Source organism: Miniopterus natalensis, chromosome 8 (genome assembly GCF_054644295.1).
Source record: "Miniopterus natalensis isolate mMinNat1 chromosome 8, mMinNat1.hap1, whole genome shotgun sequence".
In the NCBI taxonomy this organism is placed as follows: domain Eukaryota; kingdom Metazoa; phylum Chordata; class Mammalia; order Chiroptera; family Miniopteridae; genus Miniopterus; species Miniopterus natalensis.
The window spans coordinates 23,071,977-23,094,477 of NC_142088.1; the positions used below are offsets into that span (position 1 = coordinate 23,071,977).

Genomic DNA, 22,501 nt, shown 5'->3' on the forward strand with positions numbered 1-22,501 from the left:
CAGTCCCCAGGGTGCACATGGGAGGCAGCCTATTGATATTTCTCTCACATCAATGTTTCTCTCTCTCCCCCCCTCTCCCTTTCACTCTAAAATCAATAAAAATATATATATTTTTAAAAGCATTATGTTGCAAAACAAAAGAAATAAAATTAAAAGCATTATATTGCGAGTCATACACCTTTTTTATTCTATAATATGTTGGTATCATGTGTTATTTAATGCCACCATAACTTTTTTTTTATTTTTTTTGCCCCCTCACCCAAGGATATTTTTTACATTGCTTTTCAGAGAGTAGAAGGGGAAGAGAGAGAGAGAGAGAGAGAGAGAGAGGAACATCAATGTGAGAGAGACACATCGACTGACTGCCTCCTTCATGTGCCCAAACTGGGGCAGAGCCTGCAACAGAGGTACAGCCCTTGGCCAGAATCGAACCCAGGACCGAAGCTCTAACTACTGAGCCAAGCTGGCTAGGTCAGCATAATTGATTCTTGAAAAATGACAGATATATCTAAGCAATGGCATGTCTAGTATGTAGTTTATTAAATACACCCATGGTGTAGAGGAAGGAGCAAGGACTGGGCCCAGTTCTCGTGATAGTTAGAGGTGGATAATCACTTAACGTTCTTTAGAACTATGTTTTTTTATTTGTTCAGTGAGGGGACTAGACAGTGTAATCCTTAACATCCCTTTTAGCTCTGAAATTCTGTTGCTCAGTGGTAACTCTTACAGCTCATGTTCTTCATGAAACTATATCACAGGGGCAGTTAATGTTTTCATCACATACTTTTATGAAAGTATTTACCACTTAAACATGAACTTGCACTGTGGTCTAAGTCCTCACTACAAATTCCACATATCTTGATATGGCAATGAGGACGAGATTATACTAAGATGAACTTCACAGGATAAAAAATTAGCCAAAGAACAATTCTGAGATTACCTTGCACTATCTACTAACACAAAAACCAGAAGTGACTATGTGAAATTTATGTTCACGAATCAGTAACATCTCTCAACAATAAAAACACTTTTGCTGACATCATTAAAATAAGCATCATTAAAAAGCAAATGCCTTTTGCTTTCTTTGAACTTATTGAGAGGTAAATACAAAGGTATTTATTTTGAAGCATTGTTTACATTAACAGAGGATTAGAGATAATCTAAATATACAAATACAATACATTTAGAAAGTAGGACCATGTTAAATTAGAATGATTAAACAGAAGTAGTTTCATAGAATTTATGTGGAATAATTTCTAAGAATTCTCAGATTAGAAAAAAAATGAAATACGATATTTATATAGACTATCTCTGGATGGTCTCTCAGCTATCTTTAGGAGGAAACATACTTTAAAAAGTCTTTTAGTCCCACTGGTGTGGCTCAGTGGTTGAGCATCAACCTACTGAAGCAAGAGGTTGCCGGTTCAATTCCCAGTCAGGGCACATGCCTAGGTTGCTGGCTCGATCCCCAGTGGGGGGCGTGCAGGAGGTAGCTAATTGATGTTTCTCTCTCATCGATGTTTCTGTCTCTATTCCGCTCCCTTTCTCTCTCTAAAAATCAATAAAAACATATTTTAAGTTTTTTAGTATCACTTTGAATTTTTTGGTCCATGGGCATGTCCTGACCAATTTTTATTTAAAAAGCTAAACTTTCACAGGAACACATGAACAAAGAAAGAAAATGTTCAATTGCATATGTAATACAAAAGCAAACCGAATAGAAAACAGACTAGAAAGGAACAGAACAAGATAACAGTTGTTATCTTTGGGTGGTAGGATAGTCAGTCTACTGTACTTTATTTATATTTCTCTGTGTTTTCCAAATTACCTTAATGAGCATATGAGAGCTTTATAAACACAAATTGTTATACATGTTTTAAAAACAAGTGCATGTTTCTATCACAATTTTTTTCAGATATTAAAGTACATAGTGTGAGAACACGTATATTTTAATTAAGTTTCTGAAGCTTTTTCGTGCTGGGATTCCACACATTTGATCCAGACTCACCTTTAAGTTATATGGAGGATCCTTAAGACTCAAGTTTGTGAGAGATGCCTGGAAACCATTTATGTGACTTGTTTCTGTTTCTTGAGCTATAAGCAGAAGAGAGTTAAGGTTTACCAATTATTATTAAACGAATCTTCAACAATGGCTCACTTCAAGGTCAATCATCATCTTTCAAAAAACCCTAAACTTTCCAGCCACCTTACTTAATTCAAAATTTCAGATCAGATGACTCTTCCACCAGCATCATTAAGAATGTACTAAAAATGCTACTCTTGGACTTGATCTTTTATCAGTCACTTAGGGGTATGGAGTGGAGGGCAGGGGTTCTACAGATCACTGGGTCTCAGCCATGCCCTTCAGGCTGTGACTCTGGTGGCAGTAGATTGCCAACAGAGCCCAATCTGAGGCTGAGTCTAAAAGACAATAGGGGAAGGGTGGCAAGGGAGAGGGCCAGTGTGAATCTGGTCCCCTTTACCGAGGGAGGGGTTATCAGCAGAAAAGATGCCCTTTGCCTGGCTGGGCGTGGCTCAGTGGTTGAGCATCGACCTAGGATCCAGGAGATCGAGGTTCAATTCCTGGTCAGGGCACATGCCCAGGTTGTGGGCTCAATCCCCAGCATGGGGAGTGCAGGAGGCAGCCAATTAATGATTCTCTCTCATCATTGATGTTTCTAGCTCTCTCTCTGAAATCAGTAAAGATATATTTTTTTAAAAAAAGAAAAGATGCCCTTTTTCATGAGAAGCTTTTGTGAAACTCAGAACATATGCAGGGCAGCTATGGGACCCCAGTGACAGGATACCACCCAGAGTTGAATGGTGATCAGGCCAAACACTGGAGCAAGGCAGCAGGGCTCAGTATATTTTCAAAAGTCCTGCCCAGCTGGAGTGGCCCAGCAGTTGAGCATCAACCTATGATCCAGAAGACTGCGGTTTGATTCCAGGTCAAGGCACATGCCCGGGTTGTGGGCTCGATCCCCAGTGGGGGGGGGGGGCTTGCAGGAGGCAGCCAATCAGTGACTCTGTCATCATTGATGTTTCTATCTCTCTCCCACTCCCTTCCTCCCTCTGAAATCAATAAAGACATATTAAAAAATAATAATAAAAAAAAGTCATGAATGTCCACAGCACCTCCACCTGGTGCAGAGAATGGGGGTGCAAACTCTTTCTTGAAGGCAGGAGTGTTAAGAACTGCTTGGCAGCATGGGAGAAGGCCAAGACTGTGGTAATGGGTGTGGGGTGATGAAGTCAGCAGATGTGGGATATGAAGGATATATAAATGGATATGATCTCTAATCACAGGCTAGTGGGACTGAGCATTCAGGTTCTTTCCATCCATCCAACAATGAATTTTTACCAACCAAACCTACCATGCACAGGGTACTTTTCTTAGGCCACTGAGAGGCCAAAATTCTGCTTACCAGACTGCTTGTATTTCTGGATTTTTGTCTTCAGGTCTATTCTGTGGATGTTCTTTAGGCATTTTTCTAATAAGTCCAACTGATCTGGAGCAACCAGATTTAGCTTCTCCAATTCCATCACAAGATCCAGGAAGCTCTAAAAGAGCCACCAACAAGAAATAAATGTCAGTAGGGCTGATTATTAAGTCCCAAATGAAGAACTCAGGCCATTGTTTATAACAGCAAGAAAACGTGACAAGTGGAGTGCCTGCAGACCTTCAGTGATCCTAAACCAGACCTCTCTGTCTGATAGTCCTTCCAAGGCCAGGTGCAAATTACTCTCCTGAATTTTATTCAGCAAAGAGGTAGTAGTAAGTCTTTTGGTGGCCAACCTGTGCCTAGGTTGGGGATGGACACATGGGCTATTTTGTGTCAAGAAATATGGTGAGAGAGCAGGCCTAAAAATATACTAAAATCCTCCTGAACATCTTCTCTTTCAAAAACTCAAGCTAGTGTTATACTGAAAATCTCTAAGGGCTTTCCTAAAAAAAGGAAGAGAGAAGGTAGTTTGGGGAAAGTTTTTACTAGAAAAACCCCAATGATACAGTTTTGAAGTTCCTAAAACATTTTAATCAATGTTGGACATTCCAACTCACTCTGATTTAGGGGATATGAGGAAACAAAATTTCAAGGGTAGGGCATTGTTACTCATTTACCCTGAACTACAAGGATTGTGAAAGAGCAATGTTGCAGAAACAGGCACTGGTTTTGGTTTTACTTCTCTTCTGTTTAACATTTGGTTACTTAAGTCCTATTCTTATTTTAAAATATAATAATCATAATTAAATCTATATAAATGATTGGGAGACAAGTTGATTAGGGGACACCAAAAGAGGAGTTCATTTTTTTCAATTTTTCTTCCCATTTTGCATTTGGTTGAGGGGGGGCATACAGTCACCCTTTATTTCCAGATTTCAGAAATTGCCATCTTTGAGGAACATGAGGAAATCCTCAAGCAATGACTTACCACAGTCCACAGAGGCAGCTCCTTTATGGATATACTATCAAATACTAGAGACCTGAGGTCTTCCTGGCCTGTCCTTAGGTCGGCAGTACTTTATAGGGGCAGCTAGAATTTAAATACTTTTCCAGTAATCACATATCCCTGGTCTCTTCACCACTACCTAGTTTTCAAACCCAAATCTCTACTTTTGCCATTCACTGGATAAATGGGTCACAAGGACATATCTCCTCATGCAGCCTAATGACTCTGCACTGACCTTGAGCTAGCTAAGGAGAGAGACACAGAAGTGGATTAGCACTTCCCACCTGTTTCTACTCAGCATAAGCAGACGAAGCTTCCTAACTCTCCCAGATGATCTGTCAAATCAGGGAGAAAAACTGATGCATAAGCCAGGCCTATGAATTTAATACAAGGATTAAAATACAAGGGTGAGAGAAACACCCAGGGCCACACCAGAAGATATCACCCTGTTTCCTTTCAATTCATAAACCAATTTTCCTACCATCAATGTTACTATAAAAAGGAAAGACATAAAACCATACTCTTCTCACTTTCTGCCTTCCTTCACCCCCAGCGTGGACCTCCCTGCTCAAATGCCTGCTTCCATCTCTTCACACAGTAAAAGGTGTCCTCCAACTTCTGATAGGCTTTTGGGAATATTAACCAAGAAAAAGAAAACGCACCTTATCCTTAGCTGTCTTGCCTCGGCCCATATAATCCCTCATGAGAAAAATTAATGAGGACATATCAGATTTATCCAAATCTTCACCAATCTCGGTCATCAGCACCCTGTAAAACAGATGAGTTTCTTTAGTAAATTCAGGTACCAGTCCCAGTGACAGCACAAAGAGCCTATGCCAATAACTGGTTAAAAGACTAGTTCTTGTCCCCATTTGAATGTGCCCCCCATAACACAGAAATCCTAGATCACCCCAGAAAGAGATCTTAAGGGAGCTTAAAAAGAAAGGTCATCTTTCCCCCCGTTTTCAATCAGAGATGGTACCTCTCTTTCCAACTGCTCTGAAAACAACTCAGAAAATAAAAACTTCCCTAAAGAATCCCCTAACTCCCCCAGAAGTTATGAAGAAATACGTAAAGAACCTGAATGACTAAGATGAAGACAAATAGACTTGAAAATGGTCTGTTTAACAAGCTCCCAGGTGATGCTGACGCTGCTTCAGGGACCATACTTTGAGTCACAAGATTCTAACACAAAGTAACACCTGGGATATCCAGGCCCACTCGGGAACTCAAAGGGTAAAGGCATCTAGAGCCTGGGGATTGTGACTGCAGATGTCTTAGTCTAGAAAGCCCCTTCTGACTCAGTCACCTCTGTTCCAGTAAGAGCTACCATCATGCTTTACGGGGCTTTGCAGGACACCTCATGGTTAGCATTATCACCTTAAAATTGTCCTAACTGCTTAGAGGCCTGTTTTCCCAGTTAGACTCTCAGAGTCTTGAGGATGGAAGAGTCTTCACTTATTTTGCTCTAGCACTTCCCAAATACCTGGCTGGCATATGTCAACCCACAAAAAAACCCCTACTTAACAAATGAATGAATGAATCTAACACTCCCCTCCCATTGCCCAGCCTTTCTGCTTAGAGGCCCTGAGAAACTGCCTCCACTCACCGTAGACAGGAAACAGCAAACGGAGAGAGTGCTCCCTAGCTTATTCCCAAAAACCCAGTCGGTGTCTCCCCAAAAGTTTTAAGATTACTGATATTACAAGATGGTTGGAGAGGTGGGAGATGATAGAGAATAATGACAATTACATTGTGGAGTGCATCACAGTTTTAAAAGGTACTTCACATGCTAAATTATCACAATTGATCCTCACAAACGAACGTGTGAAATTAAGTATTATATTATTCTTAGCTTTACGAGTAGGAAAAAGAAGGCCCAACCCATGTTAGTGGCTGGCTCAGGCTACGAGGCCGGTACCTGACAGTTCTGAGGCTTGAATCAAGACTTCAGACCTCAAGTCTCAGACACTTTCCAAAGTCCACACTGCTTTCAACTCTCTTTAATAATTTAGTTTTTAATAATACACATGTCTAAATATACATTATTGATATAACTAAAGGCTGGTGGTCTGGAGAAAAAGGAACTGCTAATTTAAGATAAGTTCTCATTTCCCCAGAAACACTCTTTCTGGTGGCTTCTCTGCACCCCAGAGCCTCCAAGAGAGTATTGTGTGACCAGAAAGAAGGAACAGCTTAAAGGCTGTTCTGAACCAAAGGGGACTACAGCGGACGTTCCTCTCTGAACTGAAAGGGGCTGAGAGGTGGTCTTTGTTAGCTTGATTTTCTATGATGTCAGACGTGGCAATTTTCCATACTAAGGCTATGGGGAGCTATATATAAGACACTGGAAGCAGAAACTCACAGGCAGGAAGCTCAACCCACTAGCTTTCGCAGCAGCGGAAAGGAGATTCAAGAAGGATCACAGAGTTCTACAAAGACCATAAAACAACAAAATATCACACTTGTTATTTCTTCTCTCAGTATGGAAAATTACCAGGTGTGCCCAGCTGGGCGTGGCTCAGCCGTTGAGCATCGACCTAGGATCCAGGATATCCCGGTTTGATTCCCGTCAAGGTACATGCCGGGGTTGCAGGCACAATCCCCAGTTGGGGGCATGTAGGAGGCAGCTGATCAATGACTCTCTCATCATTGACGTTTCTACCTCTCTCTCCCTCTTCCTTTCTCTCTCTGAAATCAATAAAGATATATTTAAATAAATAAATAAATAGAAAATTGCCAGGTCTGACATCATAGAAAATCAAGCTAACAAAGACCATTGCAGATCTCAAAGAGGCTGTCAAGAATTACTATGTCTTGGCCCTGTGTGTAGCTCAGTGGGTTAGAGCATCGTCCCGATACTCCAAGGTTGCAGGTTGGATTCCTGGTCAGGTCACATACAAGAATCAACCAATGAATGCATAAATAAGTGGAGCAACAAATCAATGTGGTTTTTATCTCCTCTCTCTCTCCCTTGCTCTCTCCCTAAAACCAATAAATTAAAAATATTTACTAGGCCTTAGTCATGCCTATTTCTCTCGTTCTATCCATCAGGCAAACACAAACCATCCACCCCCTTCCACTGTCATTATGCCCTACTATCCAACTGCTTTAAGCAAACACAATCTAAAAATTCAAAGAGTTTAAAGGAATGAAGCAGTTGGATCAGTGAGCCGAGAAAGTAATGAGGCTGCTTCTCTTACTGTCCTTGTTTCTCTCATTCAAAAGTCTGGACCACCTCATTCCCTCCCAGCCTCAGGATCACCTGTAGTCCGAAACAAGATGAGGGTGCCTGCGCAGGTGCGCCTCCACTGTCATTTTGTCCATCTTCAAGATCCGCTTGAGCAAGTCAAACCTCCTCACTCTGTAGAGCAGCTCAGCCAGGCCCATGAAAGACAGCTTCCCTTTTTCACTTAAACTATCCAAAAGGTCCCTGACATTAACTTGAACCAAATCTGCAGCAACATCCTGGCACAGGAAAAGCAGCATTTCTTTCTCATCCTCATCCAGGGCCTCCTCAATCTGATGGATGACCTCAGCAGACATTATGTAGAGCTTCCTTGCAAGAAATTGCAGTAATAAGACTCCAGTCCAGTCAACAGGCGGCCACGAGGCTACTGACTTCATTTCTTATGGTTTTCTTCATTTCTTTCAGAATCCTTTCCAATGGAGGCGTTCTGTGGTTAAAAGGGAATTTTTTAAAATCCTCTTATCAAAGTAACTTATGTCTAAAATTCAAAATATGGGCTCTTCCTTTCTTGCTGATCTCTCTCAAACACAGCAGATTAAATTCATATTGTTAAATCTACAAAAAGCGATCCTCTGTAGACAAAGAAACTGATCCAAAACCAAGACTGACAGAGAAAATAACTTACATTTTAAAGGAAATAAAACCAGAGACAAAATTTTCCCAAAAACCCCACATGCTTTATCAGAAATTATTAGAATATATAACACAGTAAAGGGGAAATTACACAGAAAGTTAATGACTAAGTGACGAATGGTCTTTACTAGAAGAGGAAAATCTCAATGACTACACAGACTAGCGTCACAAGAGTTCACTCCCTCCTTCAGTGACCTTGCCCAGGAACCCATATCCTTCCTCCTGAAAGTCAAAGAGGTCCTTGACTCTCAATACACTACTGCAGGGCAGCAGTTATCACTAGAGTTCCTAATGGTATCAGTTGAAGGAAGAAAGTGGAACAGAAGATCTGGGAAAAGATCCCAGTCCTGGGATGGAGCGGTGGGGAGGTCATGCCTTGGGTATGTTCTTAACTTCTTTCATTGAAATGCAACCTAATTTCTTTTCAAATTTAAGCTGCAAATGGCAACCACTATCTACTCTAAAGTTTAACTGCTACGTTTCACGTTTTAAAAGTTTTGTGTTCTGGGAGAGTACCTTGTCTGTTTCTATCAGAGAACACTTCCAGTTAAAAGCTAATCATAGCAAATAAATAACTCAACCCAACTGCAAGTTGCTAACTGTTGCCACATATTTGCATACAAGTAAATTTATATAGTTACCTAGCTATATTTAGTGAAAGGAACACTGAATCTATTTTATTTATAAATAATTTTTTATTTATATTTAATCTCAGTCCACAAGAGATTTGAAGCATCTTAAATAAAAATACATAAGTAGAAAAAAAAATTTTTAATGTAAACAAGGAAAAAAAATTAGGTTAGAAAGTCAAAACAGGTTAGAGTGGTAGAGAATACAATGCAAATATGCAGGCCAGAAAGGCCTAAACAGATTTTAGTAGTCTGTGGATTTGTCCCTGAGCTTCCTGGCAGTCAAAGCAAAAAGGGGTATATTGGACATTAAATATACAGTTCTTGCTGTCAAAGAGAAGAAAAACAAAACAGATTCTTAGAGGAAGTACAATTTTCCTAGAGTTCCAGAACTACTCATCAATGAAAATATTAATAAGTCTGAAAGTAATAAAATTATATTTTTCTTTAAAATTTTAAATATTTTATTTTAAAATAGACCACTCGTTCATTCATACCTTTCACACTGGCCTCGCACTACCAGTCTAAATGGGTGTACTCTTAATAAATAAAAATAGACATTTTATCTAATGTATACTTGTTAATAAGTATTGATATGTCTATGCCAATCCCATGCCCATTCATCCAAAATTCACTTATACATGGCCACTTGTGAATAACTAGATTAATAAAATTTACTTAATTATTGCTTAATGAAAGTAAAAAATAACTGGTACTCAGACTATTTTTTTTTTTATCTGAAAGCTGAATACTAATTTTATGTGTTTCAGAAAGCCTAAATCTATACTCCACTCACAGGCATGTTAACCTAGCCACTAGTTTCCATGAAAGGAGATCAAGTTCTTATATTACTCACTGAAAGTCACAATTTTGTTAGTAGTCATTTTGAGTTAACCCATAAAATATTTATATACACTAGAAGGTATGAAGTAAGTAAGAGGTCATTAAACACAAGAGTAAGAAATGAGATATTATCCAAATTCACCACACATATCTAAAAAAGAACCAAACAAAGCTACTAGAAATGCTCAATTTCCTATTTTTAAAAACAGTAATCTAACTTTTGTAATTCATAATTATCAATAACAATGCCATCAAGAGTTAACAAAATTAGATCATTGTTTTTAAAAATATTATCTGCTCAGTTTATGTCTTCCAACCATTATACCCACGACAGCTTTCTGCCAGTTACACACACTCAGCAAGAAGACTGGTTTGCTGTCCTCCCTCTGTACTAACGGAGGTACAGTGTGGTAGCAAATTACTCAGTGGTAGAATCTGTCATATTCAGAGAAAATAGCAAAAGGAAAACTACAGATCCTGTGCTGATCCAGGCCAAACCACAGATCCAGGCCAACCAGATGCAGCAAAACACCAATGTGTATACGTTGGGGTGATACTGGGGGCAATTAACTGGCTAGAGGTGAAAGGCACTTGAGAAAAGGGAAAATGGAAGGAGGAGGTAGGGTTGGGGCCCAAACAATCACTATTTTGTTGGGGTTTCTTTTAAACCCAAACCAACATTAACATAAAAATTATTCTCAGACTAGGGAAGTCCATAAGGTCTTCAGAGGCAAACGCAAAACCACCCCTAAGGCCACCTTCACAATCCAGGGCATATGAGACATCCACTGTGCTGAAGATGAGCTCATGCTTAAAAATTACCATGCACAAAAGTAAAAAGCACCATGACATTAAACAAAACAAATACAATTCACATCCTAGGAGCCTATATATGAACATTTAAAATAAGTATCTTAAGACATTCAAGAAGATAAGGAAAATTTCTGCAATATGATAGACAAAATCAATGTTTCTTCATCAGGGGCCATTTTGCCCCTCTGGGGACATTTGACAATGTCTGGAGAAATTTTTGGTTATAATAACCAGTTGGTGTCACTGGCATTTAGAGAACAGAGGCCAGAGATGCTGCTAAACATCTCACAAAAACATTTCTCACAAGGAATTGTCCAGCCCAAAACACCACAGTAGGGAAGTAAACGTGGTTTCCTAGCAGCACCACAACTGGGCAGTAATGCAGAGAAGCCTGCCTGCCCTGCCAGCTGCAGAAAGCAGCATGCAAACCTTAAACTTTCAGGTAGCTGTCTGGGAATCCCCACTGAGATAGGAACAGTAAGTCCCAGAATAAGTCAGAAGTCACACAGAAGTTTCTGAAAGGATAAAGGAGAACGGGTTACATGACCCTTGGGCAACACAGAATGTGGCCATCTCACAGAACTCTGCATTCTCCCTGAATATAACTGAACCCACCTTCCTTCTTCATCCGTGTACAAAACCTGTGGATGTGGGCTGTGTAACAACTCCAGCAGCTAATATAATTAATCTATGTTTCCTCCTGCAACTGTGAAATGCCATTTTGTGCCCCACCCCTATCATAGCCCCTTCCCACCCGCTAGAAGCAACCACTGTCCTGGCTTTTATAGTAACGAGGTTCTTATTTTTCTTTATGGTTTTATCACTTACCTGTGCATCTCTAGACCTCAATTTAGTCTTTTTTTTTTTTTTAAAGCTCACCTGAAGAGTATTTTTCCCATTGCTTTTCAGAGAGAGTGGAAGAGAGAGAGAAAAACATCAATGTGAGAGACACATCGATTGATTACCTCTCACACACACCCAGACCAGGGCCAAGCCTGCAACGGAGGTACATGTCCTGGACCAAAATTAAAGCCGGGACCCTTCAGTCCCCAGGCCGACACTCTAACCACTGAGCCAAAACGGGCTAGGGCCTCAACCCCGTGTGGCTCCGTTGGTTGAGTGTTGTCTCATGCACTGCGAGGTCTCCAGTTCGATTCCTGGTCAGGGCACATGCCCAGGTTGCAGGCTCGATCCCCAGTTGGGGGGCGAACAGGAGGCAGCAGACTGATGTTTCTCTCTCAATGTTTCTGTCTCCCTCTCCCTTCCTCTCTCTCTAAAAATCAATAAAAACATATTGTTAAAAATAAATAAAATTTTAAAAAATTAATAAAATGAGGTATGCAATTCATCACATGGTTTCTGGAATTTCTGAAATACCAAGAATACATACCAAATATAGTCTAAAGGACCACCTACTTAGGCTGAAGCATAAACACATCCCAATTTAGTATGTTACTGGCCATTATTTTGCATCAGTGGCTAAAATTATGCATTAAAAATTATTTGGCTTCACAAGCAGTGCATTTCAGTTATAGCAAATTGCCCACAAACAATAGATGACCTCAATTATGAAATAATACAAAATTAGAAGGTACATTTTATAAAGTTATTTGATAAGGCTCAGCCCCATGACTCTCAAGCAAGCTCCCACAAATTCTAACATAACATTACTTCCAATAACTTTCCTGATTCATAACAGTAGCATTCGGGCTGGATAAAATGAGGGAGTGAAAGAAACACACAATGAGAAAGGATCTAGATCAAAAAGAGATCATGAATTGTCTAGCTGAATACAAAAACATGAACACAGTGGCCAGGGACAATAAATCTAAATCCATTTAATATAGTGGCCCTCACCTTCTTGACCAAAGTTAAATTTTTGCTAGGGCAAACTTCTCATAGAGAGCCCAAATACCTAAGAGTATCTTCCACCTCTTTCTAATCCATAATCTGACTCAAGACAAATAAAAATCTCAATGTTCCCTGGATAGTGTTTTTCTATCCCAACATCTTTGCTCAAGTATTTGCCTCCATTGGGAAAGCTCCTTCCCTTTTCTGTCTCTGCCTATTGAAATTCTATCCCATCTTTCCAGACATCTCTTCCATAAGTTTGTCTTGGTCCCCAAATCAGGTCATCTTCTCCTGCTTCACAGCATTGTTTTTACTCTTTTCTGCCATTTATCTTACTCTAGTTGGGCACCTGTCATATGTGGTAAGATCCTTGAGGACAGGTTAAGTTCTTACACATCTCCATTAATGTGTGGTGGACCCTGGCCAGGCCTCCTAAACTCACTCTCCTAAGACTTGAACGGGCTGCTCATCATGACACAGCTTCAGTAGGCCTGCACATGTGCAATGCCTTACTTATCCTTTCACAACCTACAATGAAGCAAGGTGGACCTTGTGATGGAGTAAGGTATCATACTTGAAACATGGTTGATAGGTCCAGGAGACAGAGCTTGTAAAAGAAAGCTTTTACAACTATATGGGGTAACAATGCTGTTATTTAAGAGTGGCCTACAATGTAATTGTAATTGTAAGAGCAGGTGAGCCCCCATGCAGGGCATCCTGAGAGCTGGCAGGACCTCATCTTGAGCAGGCAGAATACAATGTCGCCAGCCAAGTTCACCAGACATCTCCTGGCCTTTTAGCAAAAGGTACAACTCCCCATACCTTTACTAAAATTAATTTTTATACTTATCACAATTTCTAAACCTGCAAGATTTATGTGTCAAAGTTTCCATATTTTCCAAACCTCCAGGCCAGTCGTCCGCATGTGGAATAATTTTCCTAAGGTGAACTCAAAAGTGCCTAAAATTTAAATTTATTTTTTCCTCAAATAAGATAGTCTTCTGACATCCTCAAAATTACTAATACCTTGCATGAGATGGTGTAAGTTTCATACACAACTAATCTTCTATGAGCTCTTGCTGTAGTCACTCACGTTATTGAAAAAAAAGCCAGAGAACAATGCATGGCATTTATTACATTCACCAATTTACTATGAGGCTTCAATTTCCTTGGCAAAAAAAACAAAAATACAACAGGCCAAGCTCTTTGAGTTTAAGTAATGTTTGTCTCTTGCCTACTCTTTAAAACAAAGATCATTGACATTAAAAATACTTTTGAAAGCTTCAAGTAAAAAAAAAAAAAAAAAGATATAAAAGCAAAAGGAAAAATCTAATAAAAGTTCAAGAAAAAAACTCAAGAATTTCATGAGTAGATTAGGAAGCTTTAGTTCCCACTTGTAAAATCAGATGCTGAAAGGAAGCCATTACCTTAGAAAATATTCTAAACTCTGGAGGCAGTAACTATAAGAGGATTTTTCAATCACATTGAAAAACTGGGATATATAGATATTGATATAAATAATGGGTTAATTTCTCCAACTGAAGAGTTCATTGCAGAATACATAAACTATCTTGAATATGCAGGTAAATGTGGTGTCAAATTGGTGGAGCTTAGTTCTTTCATAAGTATGGAATTACTAAAAATCACAACCAAATATCTAGAATAAGAGAAAAACAATGAAGAAGCTTTTTGTCTGTTCTGCACAAAATTTAAATGGTCAAAAAGACAAAGTGGCTAAAAGTGGAGACCACCAAAGAAACATAAATACAGAACAAGGTACAAAGTGGGCGTAAGGGGAGGAAGCAGTTTTATCTGGAAAGAAAAGATTCAAGAATATATCTACTTTTTACATATATATGAATATATATATATATATATATCCATTCACTCATTTGTAGGTATATGGGGTCAAAGAAGAAACTATTTCTCTAAACCCATAGTTGAGGAGGGAGGAAAAAAACATTCAGGCTTCTGAACAAGCAGATTAATGAAATGTAAATTGTGGATACACACATTCTCAGAAACAAGGAAAGTGGTCATTAGAAGAAAAAAAAATCTTTTATTAGAAACACTGATGCCCGAGGGGAGTGAAATTACATATGAGAAAAGCAGGGATATTAACAGAAAACCCACCCCCAGCAGTTCTGAAATACAGTTGGAGAAACAGCATTATACAAAATAAGAAGAGAAAATTATATATTTTTAAAAACACTTGAAGAGATTGTATCTGAGTGCATAAATGTCTGAAAACGACACTAAACTGTCAACTTTGGTTATCTTAGGCAATGGACTCCAGGGCTTTCCCTATTTACTCTGCATGTATTTTAACCCAGATAATTATAATATAACTTGAATGAAAAGTTTTTTGGGGAAAAAAGTATGACAATACAGAGTGTTAAGCGCAATCCTATGTAAAGTACAAAGATAGCCACTGAGTATATAAAAGTACAGAGGAAAGGAACCCACCAGGCGGGTTGTGAAGTCTTCCTAGAGGAGGTGACAAGAGCCAAATATAAAAGAAAAACAGGCCTAACCAGATTGGCTCAGTGGATAGAGCATCAGCCTATGGACTGAAGGGTCCAAGGTTCAATTCTGGCCTCAGGGCACACACCTCACTCAGTTGCAGGCTTGATTCCTGGCACCAGTTGCTTAATTTCTTGGCACCAGTTCCCCTGTGTGCTAGAGGCAACCAAATCATGTTTCCTTTCAATCTCTCTCTAAAAAAGCAATGGAAGAAATATCTTGGAATGAGGATTTTTTGAAAAAGAAAAAGCAGGGCATTTCAATAATAGTATTTTTTACCTCCCTGGTTTACATACAGGAAGGAAAGCAAGGATCAATGTGAGTACAAGTTGACAGCTCTGTGCCCAACCGTCCTGACTTCCCCAACCTGGCCCTGGCGTCCTCCTTTGTGTTCCAGATGTCAGGGCCCTTGTCTGGTGCCTTGAAGCCCAGTTACCTGTGCAGGTAACCTGGCTCGGGCTCCAACCGCCCTGGGAGCCCCTGGGGGAAGGAGTCAAGTTCAGATCCATCTGTGTCCCCAGCACCCAGAACTCTTCCTGGTCCAAAGAAGCTCAATAAATATTGGTAGGGTTATACTGAATTAAAAGGAAAGGAGGCATTTCAGTACATAAACGCAAGTTTAATTTTAGCCTTTGGGGCCCTATAAGGAAGAAATAAACAAACGAGTCCATGGCGGAAATTTACAAAAGAGACACACCCGGTGACTAGGGAATACTGTCGCTGAGTCCGGACAGAAGGGCTGAAAGCGAGACTCAACCGTCCTCCACCGGGGCGGGGTGGCCGGGCCCCCCCAGCCCCGGAGTCAGGGCAACGCCAGCACGAGGGCGCAGGTCGGGAGAAGAGAGGCGCACAGGGCTCTGGGTCTACTCACGCCAGGCAGCCGCGGCTCTTCAGCAGGCGCTCCCCCGGCCCGGCTCCCGCTCCCCGCCGGCCCGCACGCCCAATCGCGCGGCGGACGCCTCGCGGAGCTGCCACCGAGGTCAGAGGCCGCCATCTGGCGGGCACTCAGAAACCCCTCGGGGCTGAGCCCCTGCGAGCCTCCCCCGCGCCATCCTCGACGCCTAAGGCCTGAGAACCATTAAAAACTCCGCGAGCGGAGGGACTTGTCCCGGTAGCTAGCAAGCTCTCCCTGGTACCCCAGAAAATTACCCACAGCGAGTGGAATATGAGTGGGAGCTGCGTCCCCCCACGCCCTAAGGGAGGAAGTGAGTGTGCAGGACATCCCCGTAATAACGAAACATACTTTAGTTTCAGCTTCAGGGGGCTCCCTGCCACCGCTAAAAAGAATAATAATAATTTTAAAATAATAAATTTTAAAACCCTGCCCGCGGACTACCCTTCCCAATGCCTCCCTGTCACGCAAGACTTCCAAGGGGACAAGGGGCACCCAGTTCCTGCGGACCTGCCAGTGGATTCACCTAAGAAAGCAGATGTAAGATAGGGTGTAAAAATAGTTAAAGTAAGTGCAAATGTCAGTTACAAACTGAAAGCAAAACGTGAAGTCTTAGAAAAAGCCGTTGTAATCAGGACGTCTAACCTAGAAGCTGTAAGTAGAAAAGTTAATATAAGTGAAAACTTCTGCATGGCAAACAGAAGTTTTTTCGTTTTGGAGTGGAGTGAAGGTCCATCTCCCACGGAAACTTTTTTTTTTTTTGGTAAGATTATTCAAGGGAACCACCAGAAGTAAATAAAATACCAATTCTGTTCCTCTTATCTGAAATCTCTTACCTAAAGCAGGTCGGGCTGGTCAGAGCGACTTAGGCTACCCAGATTGGGCGGAGTGCAAAATGCTTCACGTATGCTATCACCCTATTGATACCATCTCTCGTTGGGTAAACAAATTTCAGAGTTAAATAAAAATGTTCGTGAAAGCTTTAATGTCCTTGAATGTACTTTCTGCCTCTTGAACAGACTTTCTGTTCCTTGAACCAAAAACGTAGTCTACATTTCAGAGGCCGTCGTTCTACGGCAATCCACTGTTAGTATTTAAAAGAACACGCCCTTCTGTCCAAATCTGGACACCATCAAGCAAAATCTTGAAATCAAGATTTTTTTTCCTAAGGCTTTACATAAATCTTTTCATTCTGAACTTTCCCGAGGTAACCTCCTTGCAGTTTGCCAAAATATTATATTACACTGCTTTCAGAACCTCACCAAGCTCTATCGGAAAAGTAAACATTTAAAGCTCATGCCCATGTTACCGCAGGGAAAAAAGTCTTTCTCACCAACTTTTCGAAAGGAGGGAGGGGAGGGGGGGGAGGGGGAGGGGGAGGGGAGGGGAGGGGAGGGGAGGGGAGGGGAGGGGAGGGGGGGAGGGGAGGGGGGAAGAGGGGAGGGGAGGGGGGAAGAGGGGAGGGGAGGGGGGAAGAGCGGAGGGGGAGAGGGGGCTCAGCCCGGGCCAGTGCCCGCTGGAAACAAGAGATTAGGAGTAGGCGGGCGCTGAGTCACCAGCCAGGCGGTCCCCCGTCACCTGACCCTCGCCGGGAACCCCGGGCCCAGAGCGGGTGAGGGCAAGTGCGCGGTTGGAGAGCTGCGGCCCGGAGCGCCACGGGCTGAACCCGGGCAGAACCCGGGCCTCTCTGAAGTGCCAGCCTGAAGGCAGGTCCGGAAGCTGGAGGAGGGTTGGAGCGGCGGGATGGAGAGGGGCACGTACCGTGTGTCCGCAGTAGGACTTGCCTGCTGCTGCGAGCTCTCAGGCTGAGTTTCCCCGGCGTTTCAAAAACAGCAGCAATTTGCAGGAAGAGAAACCGGAAGCCAGCTAGCGAACTCTTCTGTCAACCGCCCAGGCAGGTCGCCGGCACTTCCTGAGCCCGTCAGTTCCCTGAGCTTCTGGCCACAGCCAGCCTGCTGGTTCATTTCTAACCTTCATGACAAAATAGGCTGTGAGCCCAGGGTGGTGGTTTAAAAACAATTTTAGCAGAGCAAACACTGCTAGTGCTTTTTACTGATGTATTGGAATAATAAAAAAAAGCAAATGCGCAAGCACTTTATTTTAATTTATTCCTAATAAATACTTTGGGATTTTTTTAAATTTTAACTTTTCTTGAAATAAATTTAAACTCACAGAAAAGCTGCAAGAATAATACCAAGAGAGTGTTGACCTCGGATAAGGAATATACCTGCCAAGAACTCCTCGTGGTTAATTGGATCCAAATTCATAATAAAAAGTCTAGCAGCTGTTGGCAGCAGAGGCCTCTCATGCGCTCTACATTTCAGAGAACAGCCACAAACTGAACTGCCAGCCTCCTGCAGTTCCTGTTGTCTGCAGCAACCCTTATAAAGGAGTACCTGGTATGGTACTTCTACCAATGGGCTGACACCTGCCTGATCTGAACTACACAGCTATATCTTCAGTTGCATCTCTTCTAACCAGAGTGGCTCCATAAAGACCAATGAAAAAACACAAAGTTGACCAGTCAAGACAGTACTACTTGGATCAATCGCCTTACTTGCATAAAAGTGAGCCAGCCAGTGTGGGAACTTGCTTTTTAAAAAGCAGGCCTCTCTTGTGTCTCAGAGGAGCACATTTTCTGTTCCTCTTGAGACTGTTTCCCCAATTTGCAAACTGGCTCACCTGAATGAAATCTCTCCTTTTTCCATACCCCATATTGGTAACTTTTGTTGACAATTGTTAACTTAAGAAAACATTCAAACGGATGAAGAATTTTTTTGTGAGTTTATTTGAGCCAAACTGTCGACACTGTCTGGGAAGCAGAATCTCCATGGATTGAAATAATGCTCCGGAGAATGGCCATTTTGCACCTTGTTTTATACATTACAAACAAAAGAGAAGATGTAAGTGGGTTACATGAAACCCATTGGTGATAGAGTAGGGAGGTAGGAGAAAGCAAAGCAGGGAAAACTCTGGGATTGGATAAAAAGTAAAATGATGGACACACTTCTTTTTCTTAGGTGTGTGCAGGGTAGTTAACAGTCAACAGTTAACTCAAAGCAAGGAGGGGATTTGTGATCTCTACAAAGCAGTGCCTGTGCTTTGAGGGGTCTGAGAAAAGGAAAATTACTTTGACATTCCAACAATATGTTATTGTAGATGCAGAAAGACAATCGACGGGCTTAGTTAAGGTAAAGATTGACCTTTGTTAGGGAAAAATGCTGCCTTAGGATGTGACTACTTACCATAGACTGCTTTTAGTTAAAAGAAGTTTTAATTTCAGACCATCTTTGTGATTACTTCGGGTCTCTGAGTTTGCAAGGCTGCCACGCAGGCCTTCCCTGAGCTTGTCAGGTTTAGCATGTGGTTCCTTTTCATCCACACAATAGATTGACTACTGGCATGACAATAAGGAGCTGGGCTGACCCACTTCCTAGTGCAACTGATGAATATTATTTTTAAATGAGCAAACAACAAACAACCATTTAAAGTTTTGGAAATAATTCTAAGAGAAAACAGCAAATGAAGAAACATCTATTCAAGAAAATCTACTAAAATTAGATAAGAAAGGGGAGCATCTGTGGTCTTTCAACTAAGACTCTTCTTCCCTTCACTCTCCCAATGTTAGGGGCAGAGATGTTGATCATATTCTGTTGACTGTGATTGTTAGCTATAGTTATAAGAAATATTAATCGTGTTCTGTTAACTGTGATAGTTCTGTTCTAATTAGAAAGAGCACTTTCTAACCTGGCTGGGAGTTGTACGCCCCGGGACATGGAAATTACCCTTGGAATGCGGTCCATTCTCCTTTTCTGAGAATTGCCCATCATCATGGAAAGATTAATAACCTTGTTCCCAAAACAATGGAATCCCAGAGACACCTGCCCTTTGCAAACCCCAGCCCACATTGCTCGTAATCTGGTCCCAGAAGTTCCCGCCCTTTTCAAGCCCTTTGCAACCCCTAGCCCACCTGGCCTACTTCCCCATGCTTGTAACTCCTACTTTCCCATGTAATCTTTGTCCTTCTGTCCCAGTTTCTCTGGAGACGTAACGCAGGTGGTCTAACTCCCAATACGTGGCTATACCACCGTGAGGGTCGAGAGACACTTTAGTTCAATGAGACCGAGCTAATAATTCAAGTTTCAAGAAGGGAGACAGAGACAAACATAAAGCAAATCACACGGGTTTATTTACCCGTTCCCGATGGTTCTCGGCACCAGCAGGCCACCCGGAGGATCCGCTGAAAGACACACACGAGGTCTGGGGGTGCAGCCGCGACGGCGTCGGTCACTGCAGCCCTCTGGAAGTTCTCCTAGAGAGGTGCAGGGCAGAGCAAGGCGAGGTCAGCTTTCCCGGAGCTGGGGACGAAGTCTGTGGAGGGCAGACAAGCGTCCAAGGATGTGGCCGAAAAGCCCCTGCTTTTAACAGTTCAGCTGAAGGTGTGGTGTGTCTTCAGTGTGTCTTATCAGGGTCCTACAGAGCGCGGGCCTGCTTGGTAACCGGGGCTACAAAGTGTTAACCTTATCGTGGCACGCAGGCATCACAGTTACACTCGGTCACACAAAATGGAGTTACTTATTTCAAATCTAATACACACATCAAACTTATATTCCTGACTCTAATACACACACAAATCTATTTCTATAACACCTTCCCAATATAAGCCGCTGACTTTTGGGGCGGGGAGTAGGTAGACAGCAAAGCAGATTTTCATGGATGACCATTACTGCTCTCTCATATTGCTGGCAATATTGGAATAGATGCTTATATACAATTCAGTCCTGTCTCTGCTTAATTGGTTCAAGTGGTGACAGGCAGCCCAGACCCGTCATTGTCCAGTTTCACCAGCTCTGGACTGCTGCATGCAAGAACACAGGGCTTCCTCTCCTCATGGCTCCAAATAGGAGAAACAGGATGTCAGCAATTCTCACCCTGCCACTAGCCCCTGATACTGAGGCTAAGTCCTAGGTGAATGTGGTTGAGAGATGAAGGACCCTTTCTTTCATCCAGCCCCACTTATGGAACAAAGAGTGGATGAAAGAGAGGTACTGCAATAAATTATAAATTTCTAACTGAGCAGGTCACAGTGAGTAGTCACAGTCCACGCATTCTTTAGTTATCTTTGCCTTAAGCAAGCCCTGTCCATTGTTTTTGTGCATTTAGGTTAACACACCTTTGAAATGCCCCTTTCAGATCCCTCATTTTATAGGGTTACCACCTACAAGAGAGTACATAAATTTTTTTTTGAGGGAGGTATTTTTTTCTTTATTGTTGAGAGTATTACAGATGTTCCCCCTTATTTTTCCCCCTTTGCCTCCCCTTCACCTGGCTCCCGCCCCACCCCAGGCCTTCACCGCATTATTGTCGGTGTCCTGTAGTCCAGTCTGGACCTTGGTTTCTCCCACCTTTATATAATTTTCCTTACTCCCCTCCTTAATCTCAAATGCATAAAAGAAACAGCAATTTGTTGTTCTTCAAAACATTTTTTCTCAGTCTGTTGAGATTTTACTTCCAGGTGTATTCTCTGTTTGACTCAAAGTAACTTTGTAAAAATTCTTACATTTGAATGTTCTTACATTGATATTTAAGCTCTATGTTGGGCTAGAGTGCTGTGAATATGGGGATCTTAATCACCATTAACCCAGCTCCTGAAGCTGCGGTTCAAGACAGAAGAGATAAACCCAGAGGATCTCAGGCTGCTTCCCCCTGCACCTAGAGTTCAGACCCTAGAGCAGGGAGGGTGACTTTGCCTGCTCCAAAGCCCTGGCTCAGTGATTGTGCCTGGGCAGAAGCAGTCCATAAAACAGATAGCTCTTACACTCTTCCCAAATGAACTGATTTCATTTGCAACAGAACATGGAGAAATTCAAGCCAAAGGTTGCTCTAAAAATCCTGGAGGTTGTGGTGATAGGTAATGGGGAGGAGATTCAAGATATGAGCTAAATTGTAAATAGGCTGGTTTGCAAGAGAAAACTAGAGATAAAGACAGCTGAGGGAAGCCTTCTTGGAATAAGGACAAATATTAAACACTGACCTCATAAATTATTGCTTCAAAGGAGCCAATATTTGATAGGATTTATTTGCAGAACAATTTATGTCAGAGCAATCAGCCAGCAAGATGTGGTCAGGAAGAAAGTAGGAAGAGAGCCCTACCTAAACTATTACAAAAATAACAACATCAGAATTTTAGGGAGGAAGGAAAATAATGTGAGGTGAGAGTAAACAAATACCCAGAATTGCTACAACACATTGTCTAAATGTTCAGTTTTCTTTCTTTTTTAAAAATTTATCTTTATTGTTGAAAGTATTACAGGTGTCCCATTTTTCTCCCCAATTGACGCCCTCCACTTCGCTCCCACTCCCTCCCCAGGCCTTCACCTACCATCATTGTCTGTGTCCATGGGTTATGCATATATGCATATAACTTCTTTGTTTAACCGCTTCCCACCCTCCACTCCCCTTCCCTCTTCCCTCTGAAATATGATCATCTGTTGCATGCATCAATGTCTCTGGATCTATTTCATTTGTCAAGTTCTTTTGTTCATTTGCTTCTTCTGAAAGAAGACCCTTCAACATTTCATGTAGTGCTGATCTGGTGGTGATGAATTCCTCTAGCTT

At 41.7% G+C, this 22,501-nt stretch overlaps 1 protein-coding gene across 3 annotated transcripts in view; it reads right to left on the bottom strand.

The window, feature by feature from the left end:
- Nucleotides 1–17,752, bottom strand: part of CFLAR (CASP8 and FADD like apoptosis regulator) — a 39,188-nt gene extending 21,436 nt beyond the window's left edge. The window contains exons 1-5 of one of the 3 annotated variants that reach the window (XM_016208832.2): nt 17,645–17,752; nt 7,715–8,126; nt 5,112–5,217; nt 3,426–3,561; nt 2,009–2,094 (exon numbers count right to left, since the gene is read on the bottom strand). In XM_016208832.2, coding sequence (XP_016064318.2) covers nt 2,009–2,094; nt 3,426–3,561; nt 5,112–5,217; nt 7,715–8,076 — 690 coding nt within the window. In that variant the 5' untranslated portion in view covers nt 8,077–8,126; nt 17,645–17,752. Of the gene's footprint in view, nt 1–2,008; nt 2,095–3,425; nt 3,562–5,111; nt 5,218–7,714; nt 8,127–15,688; nt 15,778–16,719; nt 17,093–17,644 lie in introns of those variants that run through there. The other 2 variants (XM_016208833.2, XM_016208834.2) reach the window with 2 other exon arrangements.
- Between the last annotated feature and the right edge of the window lie 4,749 nt (nt 17,753–22,501).